Here is a 9,615-nt window from a genome sequence, read left to right as displayed (position 1 = left end):
AGCCCAGGAGTTGGAGGCTGCTATGAGCTGTGATGCCACAGCACTCTACCCAGGGCGACAGCTTGAGGCTTTGTCTCAAAAAAAAAAAAAGTTGAAAAACACTGGTTTTGGCATTGCCCGTAGCTCAGTGGGTAGGGCATCAGCCATATGCACCGAGGCTCGAGGATTCAAACCCAGCCTGGGCCAGCTGAAATCAACAATGACAACTGCAACCAAAAAATAGCCGGGCGTTGTGGTGGGCGCCTGTAGTCCCAACTACTCAGGAGGCTGAAACAAGAGAATCACTTAAGTCCTAGAGTTTGAGGTTGCTGTGAACTGTGACACCATGGCACTCTACCCAGGGCGACATAGTGAGACTCTGTCTAAAAAAGAAAAAAAAAAAAACCACTGGTCTAGAAGTTCAGCCTGTGGATTCAGGCCAGCCAGCCAGTACCACAGGTGAGGAGCTTAACAGGGCCTATAGTCGCAGTGGGCCTGACAGCCACCATTAACCCCTCAGAGGGGGGTTACTACTACCACACTCACCCAGCAAGCTGCTCCCACCAGTGGGAGGGTACCAGTGAGCACCTGAATCAGGGCTCATACCTCCTCTGCCCACAGCCCTCCCTGACTCCCACCTCCTTCTGAGTCAAAGCCTAAGTCCTCCCCATAGCCCACCAGGCCCTGCATGATCTACTTCATTCCCTCTACCCTCCCTTCCTCCCTCTTTCTCCCTCCTCGCTCTGTTCCAGCCACATGGGCCTCCTTGCTGTGCCTCCAAAACCCCAGGTGTGGTCCTGCCCCAGGGCCTATGCACTGATTACACCTTCTGCCTAGAACATCTCTCCCCCTAGATATCTTCACAGATTTCCTCTTGCTTCGTTAGGATATTCCTTAAATCTGAACACAAGCCTTTGGGGTCTATTGACACCTTAGGCTATTTACCTATTTACCTATTTAAAACAGGTAGACACACGCACTATTCTTTTTAGCACTGAACACTCCAGAAAACAATGTGCACAACTGTCCTTCCCTTGGATGTCACCTCCTATGCTGGGCTCCTGGATGTCACCTCCTATGCTGGGCTCCTGTACTATTCTTTTTAGCACTGAACACTCCAGAAAACAATGTGCACAACAGTCCTTCCCTTGGATGTCACTGCCTATGCTATGGATGTCACCTCCTATGCTGGGCTCCTGTGCTATTATGCTTTTATCCCTGGTGTCTGTGATTGTGTGTCACACCCAACAATTGCTCAATAAATGTGTGGAGTGAAGGCAAGGACTTGTAGGCTATAGCCACAGCCCAGCTGAGGAAGGGGAGGGTATCAGGAAGGGGCCCACCTCTCTCTCCAGCTCGCCCTCAGGCTCTGAGTCAGAAGAGGACTGAGGGCCCCGGCCACGGCCCTTGCGTCCTCGCTTCTTGACAGGCTCTTCCTCATCCTGGAGCTCCTCGCCACTGCTGCCGCCACTGCCCCCTCGCTCAACCTCTCCGCGTTCAGCCCGCTCTCGCCGTCGCTCCTTCTCTTCCTTCTCCTGCTCCCGCAGTCGCCGCAGCTCCTCTTCCTGTTCGCGCCGCCGCCGGGCCTCCAGCTCTCGCCTTCTAGCCTCATCCCGCCGCTTCCACTCACTGATGCGGTCCACCTCCTCACTGTGGGACAGGGGATGGTTGGGAGCTCCCGTTCCCGGGAGACCCTCGGCACTAGCCCCCAAACATGCCTACCTCCCACACCTGTGGCCCTTGCTGATGGATGGCCCTCTCCCTATAAATAACTTAACACCCACCTGTCGCTGCTTGAGCTGGATGGGGGCCTTTCAGGCTTTGGTTTCCGGCCTCGGGGCTTTGGGGGAGGTTTCTCAGCTTTGAGAAAAAGAGGGGGAGACTGTCACAGCACTGTCTCCCAGAGCCGCATGGGCTTCTGGGGAGGAGGGTTCCAATGGGACAGGGACCACCCTGGGTCCCCCAGGAAAGGCTAGACTGAGAGGGCCATGGGCACAGGGTGGGCCCTACCTGGCTTTCGGCCCCGTGGAGGCTTCTTGACAGAAACGTCCGAGTCGGAGGAGGAAGAAGAGGTGGAGGAGGAGGACGCTGACCTCCCCACAGCCACTGGCTCAGCTTTGGCCCCATCAGAATCTGCTTTGGAGTCTGAGTCGGAGGCTGAGGGCACCTTCTGGGGACAAGGAGGGATGGCAGGAGTGTGGAGAAGAGCTGCAGTATAAGGCCATACCAGGTCCAACTCTGCACCCCCACAAGCTCCCTGGGGCTCAGTACTGAGCCCGCCCACATGGGCTGCAAACTTGCCTCACCCCTGAGTGAAAACCAGCGATCATAGCCTGCCCAAGGTACTTCAGGCAACCATTGGGCCACTCAGGTCGGAGCTCATCAGTGAAGTGAGGGCACTCTGGGTCCCTAGGTCCCCCAGTGACAAGATTTATACTTTATGGAACATCTTGTGTAGAGGCCAAATGAGTTAAACTGCTTTCCTCTGCTGGCTTTATGTCCAGAGCACCCTGGACCAAAGTATACACAAATACGAAGGCACAGCACACAGGCACACACAGGCACCACACACACACAAACAGACATACATATGAGTACAAATATAAGCATACACTCTAGTGTACAGGCATATAACACACTCATACATATGCACACATAATGGACACATATGCACATTAACAGAACATACACAGTACATAGATTCTTGCACATACAGAGCCTTCCAGACTGCTTTAATCTCATCCAATGCCAAATTCTAGAAACCTGTTTCCTAAAACCAGCTTGTGAGCACCCTTGGAAGCATTGCAGCTTGCTAGCTACTTCCTGGGGAACTGCTGAGCACACAGGAACATTCTATATCAGACCATGGGTCTACCTGTGGCCCATGCCCTAACCCCCTCCAAAAAGGACCACACTCTGGACAGAGCTGGTGACCAAGGGGAACTCTACAAGTGAGCATGGGTAACAAAAAACCCAAATACACTCTACCTTTTTCTTTCGTCCTCCCAGGGGGCCCCGCCGTGGTGCCCGGACCACTGCTTTCTTCTCAGGGGTGAAGTCCTGGGTGGGGAGAAGTGAGCTAAATAGGATGTACTGGCAGTCACCACTGGACTCCCACTTGTGCATACACACTTCTGCTGCCCTCCCAAGGAGTCAACCACCTGCTCACCTGGTCACTGGTTTTCTCTGACTCAGAGGAACTTTCTGAGTTTTCCTCTTCGGATGGGGACACACTGGCTTGATCCAAGTCACTGGAGGCCTTTCGAGCTCGTTTCGAGACCGACATCTGGAAGAGAAGCCACCCAATGTATCAGTGAAAAAGCCATGCTCTCACCAGAAAGTCCTGACTATTCACAGCCTGGGTAGAGCTGAAGTCACAGAACCTTCCTGGGGCATCAGGGACCTCTCTAAGAATCTGATAAAAGCCAGGGATCTTCATCCCTGACGGCACCATCCTTAGTAAGAGACACTAGACAAAGACAGACAAATCCTGTGGATTCCCCTCCTAGGAGGTCCCTAGAACTGCCAGATCCACAGAGACAGAAAGTAGAAGGGTGGATGCCAGGGGAAGGGAGTTAGTGTTTCATGGGGACAGAGTTTCAGTTTGGGAAGATAAGAAAGTTCTGGGATGGAAGGTGGCAAGGGTTGCACAACAACATGAAAGTGCTTAATGCCACTAAGCTGTGCACTTCAGAATGACTTATTTAATGTTACATAAATTTCACCCCAATAAAAAACATAAAATGTATATACACAAACACAAAATTCTGCATTCTATTTCAGAGGTTCACGAGCTCCCTGAAGTCTGCTGCAAAAAGCCAATGTAAGAGTTTTTTACCTTTTTTTAAAACAGAGTCTTGCTTTGCTGCCCAGGCTGGAGGGCTGTGGCATCAGCCTAGCTCATGGGGGTTGGGCCCTCTTCCACAGGGGCTAATGGCAAGAGTCTGGCATGTCATTTAACCTATGAGATGCTTTTGAAAGGAGGTCTTCTAGCAGCCATCAAGAAAGGTAAATGTGAAGCCCTGATCTGGGGCTGGTAGAAAGGCACTAACAAAAAATGTGACCTGATGGAAGAGCACAATGATGAGCCCTCCGTGATACCACAGCCCCCTGGATCAAGGAAAGGGATGCTTAGAGTATGCTACTCTGTGGGATTATGAATGAAAAGATCTTTTTTTTTTTTTGAGACAGAGCCTCAAGCTACCCCCCTGGGTAGAGTGCCATGGCTTCACAGCTCACAGCAACCTCCAACTCCTGGGCTCAAGTGAGTCTCCTGCCTCATCCTCCCAAGTAGCTGGGACCACAGGCGCCCGCCACAATGCCTGGCTATTTTTTGGTTGCAGCCGTCATTGTTGTTTGGCGGGCCCGGGCTGGATTCGAACCCACCACCTTAGGTGTATGTGGCTGGCGCCTTAGCCACTTGAGCCACAGGTGCCGAGCCGAAAAGATCTTTTAAAGTTTTCCTTACTGCTATTAAAAGGGGCTGTAATAATAACTTACATTTATGTAATGCAAAGTTGGCAAAAAATTGGAAGGAATATGCACCAAACTATGAATACTGGTTATCTCTAATTGGTGGAGTGGGGGATTCATTTTCTAAATATTTCTGTTTAATGGTAAGCAGGGACTTTTTTTTTTTTTTTTGACAGTCTCACTTTGTCGCCTTGTATAGAGTGGGGTGGCATCATCATAGCTCACACCAACCTCAGTCTCTTGGGCTGAAGAGATCCTCTTGCCTCAGCATCCTAGAGGCATGCACCACAATACCCAACAAGCTTTCTTTGTTTTTTTATTTTGTTTTGTTTTTGAGACAGAGTCTCAAGCTATCGCCCTGGGTAGAGTGCCATGGCATCACAGCTCATAGCAACCTCAAACTCCTGGGCTCAAGTGATCCTTCTGCCTCACTTTTTCTATTTTTAGTAGAGACAGGGTCTTGCTTTTGCTCAGGCTGGTGTCGAACTCATGAGCTCAAGCTAGCCAACTGCCTCAGCCTCCAAGAGAGCTAGGATTATAGGCATGAGCTACCACGCCTGGCCATAAGCAGGGACTTTTAAAAAATAATGCTGGCAGTGCCCATAGCTCAGTAAGGTACCAGCCACATATACCAAAGTTGGTGGGTTTGAACCTGGCCCGGGCCAGCTAAAACAACAATGACAATAACAACAAAAAATATATAGCCAGGTGTTGTAGTGGGTGCCTGTAGTCCTCCCAGCTACCTAGGAGACTGAGGCAAAAGAACTGCTTAAGCTGGGCGGTACCTGTGGCTCAAGGAGTAGGGTGCCGGCCCCATATGTCAGAGGTGGTGAGTTCAAACCCAGCCCTGGCCAAAAAAAAAAAAAAAAGAATTGCTTAAGCCCAAGAGTTTGAGGTTGCCATGAGCTATGATGCCATGGCACACTACATGCCATGACGACAGCTTGAGACTCTGATTCAAAAGAAAAAAAATCATAATAATGATGCTAAGTGTATCATAAAAATTTTCCCAGCAATCTAATTAGAAATTAGAAAAATTACCCAACAATCTAATAAGATATCAATTAGAATTCATTCATATCATAGACTACTTCTCGGGCATTAAAAACTTCATTTTAAAATAATACATAGGCTCAGCGCCTGTGGCTCAAGTGGCTAAGGCGCCAGCCACATACACCTAAGACGGCGGGTTCGAATCCAGCCCGGGCCCGCCAAATAACAATGATGGCTGCAACCAAAAACTAGCCAGGAGTGGTGGCGGGTGCCTGTGGTCCCAGATACTCAGGAGTCTGAGGCAGGAGACTCACTTTAGCCCAGGAGTTGGAGGTTGCTGTGAGTTGTGATGCCACGGCACTCTACCCAGGGGGACAGCTTGAGGCTCTGTCTCAAAATAAATAAATAAATAAATAAAAAATAAAATAATACATACCTGGGCACGATGGTTCCCACCTGTAATCTTAGCACTCTGGGAGACCAAGACATGTGGATTGCTTGACCTCAGGAGTTCAAGACCAGCCTGAGCAAGAGAAAGACCCTGTCTCTACTAAAACAGAAAAACTAGCTGAGTGTGGTGGTGGGCACTGTAATCTCAACTACTCAGGAAGCTGAGGCAGGAGGATCACTTGAGCCCAAGAGATTGAGTCTGCCGTGAGCTATGACATCACAGAACTCTACATAGGGCAACACAGAGACTCTTTCTCAAACAAAACAAAACAAAACATGATGACAAGTAAATGCTCTTAATATTAGGTAAAAAGAAATAAGACACATAACTGTATTACACACTGCTGAGTCTGTACTTTACACAAATACACATCCCTGCATGGAATACAATGAAATAACCCTTGGTTGGCTCAGAAAACCCCTCAGATAATACAGGTATTTTTTTCTACCTTCTCTATGCTTTTTGCTTCTTCCACATTATCTATAATAAACATGGCTTGTTATTCTAGAATCAAAAGCGTTATTTTTTAGGATAATAAAGTCAACACCTTATTCTTTTTTTTCTTTGTTTTTGCAGTTTTTGGCTGGGGCTGGGTTTGAACCTGCCACCTCCGGCATATGGGGCCGGCACCCTACTCCTTTGAGCCATAGGCGCCGCCCCCCCTTATTCTTTTTTATCGCCCTCAGTAGAGTGCCATGGTGTCACGGCTCACAGCAACCTCCAACTCCTGGGCTTAAGCGATTCTCTTGCCTCAGCCTTCCGAATAGCTGGGACTATAGGTGCCTGCCAGAACGCCCATCTATTTTTTGTTTTAGTTTGGCTGGGGGCTAGGTTTGAACCCACCACCTTCTGTATATGGGGCTGGCACCCTACCCACTAAGCCACAGGTGCTGCACTCAACACCTTATTCTATCAAAAGAATTTGCTAGGCCAGGTGTGGTGGCTCATGCCTGTAATCCTAGCACTTTGGGATGCAGAGGAGGGTGGATTGTCTGAGCTCATGGGTTCGAGACCAGCCTGAACAAGAATGAGACTCCGTCTCTAAAAATACCCAGGCATTGTGGTGGGCGCCTGTAGTCCCAACTACTTGGGAGGCTAAGGCAAGAGAATCACTTGAGCCTAAGAGTTTGAGGTTGCTGTGAGCTCTGATGCCACCGCACTCTAACAAGGGTGACATACTGAAACTCTATCTCAAAAAAAAAAAAAAGGCTTAACACCTGTAGCTCAACGGCTAGGGTGCCAGCCACATACACCAGACAGAGCTGACGGGTTTGAACCCAGGCCTGCCAAACAACAATGACAACTAGCTGGGTGTTGTGGCAGGCGCCTGTAGTCTCAGCTACTTAGTACACTGAGGCAACAGAATTGCTTAAGCCCCAGAGTTTGAGGTTGCTATGAGCTGTGATGCCATAGCACTCTACTGAGGGTGATATAGTAAAACTCTGTTTCAAAAAAAAAAAAAAGAGTTTGCTGCTAGAATCTGGTCCTTTCATCCGGGGCCCAAATACTTAGTAGCAGTCAAAAGGCAGTGGAGGGATTACATCCAAGAGAACTGAAAATATACATCCACACAAAAACTCATACATAAGACATTCACAGCAGCAAGATTCATAAAGGCCAAAAAGTAGAAACAACACAAATGGCCGTCAGCAAAAGGATATACATGTGGTTCATCCACACAGTAGAATATCACTCAGCCATGAAAAGGAAGGAAGCTCTGACACAGAGCACACGTGGATGGACCTTGAGGACATTGTGCTCAGTGAGAGAAGCAGACACAGAAGGATACATAGTGTGTGGTTCCATTTATGTGAAATGTCCACAACAGGCTGACCCATAGGGACAGGATGTGGATTCATGGTTGCCAGGGTCTTGGGGAGATGGTGGGGGGTGGCTACTAATAGGAATGGGGTTTCTTTTGGGGGTGATAAAAAATGTTCTGGAATTTGACAGAAGTAATAGCTGCATAATTCTGCATATACTGAAAACAACTGACTTACATACTTTGGAAGGGTGAATAACATGGTATGTGGATCATATCTCAATTTTTTCAAACACTTATTGAAAAAAAATAAAAATAAAAGAAAGGCAGGACAGGGAGACCTCAGGTCCACCCTGCCCTGCCCCATCCCTACCTTTAGTGCTGAGGTCTTCCTCTTCAGGCCACTGTTGTCGCTGCTTTTGTCTGAGTCTGAGTCGCTCTCCATCCTGTCACTAGCAGCCGTGGCGGTCACAGCTGTGACAGCCATGACTCCCTGGTCTTCATCATCCTCATCTGCGTCACTCCCACCTACTTGGTCAGCCTCGGGGGCCTCACTGTCAGAGGAACTCACTGGCTGGAGGGCAAGAGAGCAGAGACAGTGTGTCACTAAGAGTCTTAGGTGGGTTTCCCAATCGTTGGTGGGACAACAACCCAGAAAACAGCAGCCACCAGTAGAGTCTCAAATGTTAGTTCCTATCTCCTTGATTTACAAATGGGAGAACTGAGGCTCAGAATATCTGGGAGAATCACGGCTGAAGAGTAAGGTAGGTATATGTGTGGTGGGCACCAGAATTGGGCTATGGGCTTCAGGATTAAATCTTGGGCAAGTGACTTCAGCCTCTCTGTGCCTCATTTTTCATACCCCAGTGATGGGGATAACATGGTTTGGGCTTCAGAGGGCTGTGCCAAGGAAGAAACAGGTAGTGTGGGAAGCACATGGGGTAGTGTCCTGACTATGGCAAAGTCAAGCAATGGTTGCTTTTTTATTTTTTAAATCATTCTTTTTTTTTTTTTCTTTTGAGACAGTCTCATTTTGTCGCCCCCAGTAGAGTACTGTGGCATCACAGCTCACAGCAACCTCAAACTCCTGGGCTCAAGTGATTCTCTTGCCTCAGTCTCCTAAGTAACTGGGACTATAGGCACCTGCCATAATGCTCAGCTGTTTTTAGAAATGGGGTCTCACTCTACCTTAGGCTGGTCTCATCGAACCTGTGAACTCAGGGGATCCCCTACCTTGGCCTCCCAGAGTGCTAGGATTACAGGCATGAGCCACCACGCCCAGCCCTAAATCATTCTATTATGAGGAAGCCAACCTAGGATGAGACCTTCAGGCATCCACTGTCTAGGCACTGCTGTTTCTATTATACTCAAAACACCCACTCAGGCCGTAACAGCCACAAAAATAGCAAACACTTATAGGATGCTTCTCCTATGCCAGCTGTATGACTGTTCCTTCACACACTCAGCCAAGGGCTGCTGAGCAGTGCTATGTGTCAGCACTGGGCTGCGGGGGGATGGAGTAAACAGAAGTGACCACCGCATGGCCCTCTACCCATGGGAGCTAACAATCTAGTGAGGTAGACTGATAATTGCCATTTAAACAGGTAAGTGCAACTCCCAATCATGAAAGCAACAGGAAGAATATCTGGGCATGTGGTTGTGGTATTTTGCCCAGGGTGGTCAGGGAGGCCCCTGCAGGGCTGTGACATTTTAGGAGAGGAGATGTTCCAAGCATGCAAAGGGGTAGGGATTGAGTATATTCCAGAGAGTGGTAATGGCATGAATGAGAGTCCCCTCAGGATCCAGAAGAGGCTAGTTTGGCTGGGGCACAGAGAGAAGTGGAGATGGTAAAGAAATGGATGAAGAGGCTCGGCGCCTACAGCTCAACCGGCTAAGGCGCCAGCCACGTACACCTAAGGTGGCGGGTTCGAATCCCCAGCCCGGACCCGCCAAACAA

At 49.0% G+C, this 9,615-nt stretch overlaps 1 protein-coding gene across 2 annotated transcripts in view; it reads right to left on the bottom strand.

Moving 5' to 3' along the window:
- Positions 1–9,615, bottom strand: part of HDGFL2 (HDGF like 2) — a 25,680-nt gene that overhangs the window by 6,018 nt on the left and 10,047 nt on the right. For both annotated transcript variants that reach the window (XM_003788757.3, XM_012804577.2), the window contains exons 4-9: positions 8,032–8,232; positions 3,149–3,265; positions 2,968–3,039; positions 1,990–2,149; positions 1,764–1,839; positions 1,323–1,629 (exon numbers count right to left, since the gene is read on the bottom strand). In XM_003788757.3, the coding sequence (XP_003788805.1) occupies positions 1,323–1,629; positions 1,764–1,839; positions 1,990–2,149; positions 2,968–3,039; positions 3,149–3,265; positions 8,032–8,232 (933 nt within the window). The remainder of the gene's footprint in view (positions 1–1,322; positions 1,630–1,763; positions 1,840–1,989; positions 2,150–2,967; positions 3,040–3,148; positions 3,266–8,031; positions 8,233–9,615) is intronic.

This window comes from Otolemur garnettii, unplaced genomic scaffold (genome assembly GCF_000181295.1).
Source record: "Otolemur garnettii isolate 467f Iridium unplaced genomic scaffold, OtoGar3 scaffold00029, whole genome shotgun sequence".
NCBI classification, from domain to species: Eukaryota; Metazoa; Chordata; class Mammalia; order Primates; family Galagidae; genus Otolemur; species Otolemur garnettii.
This window is presented reverse-complemented; position numbering and strand designations above follow the sequence as displayed.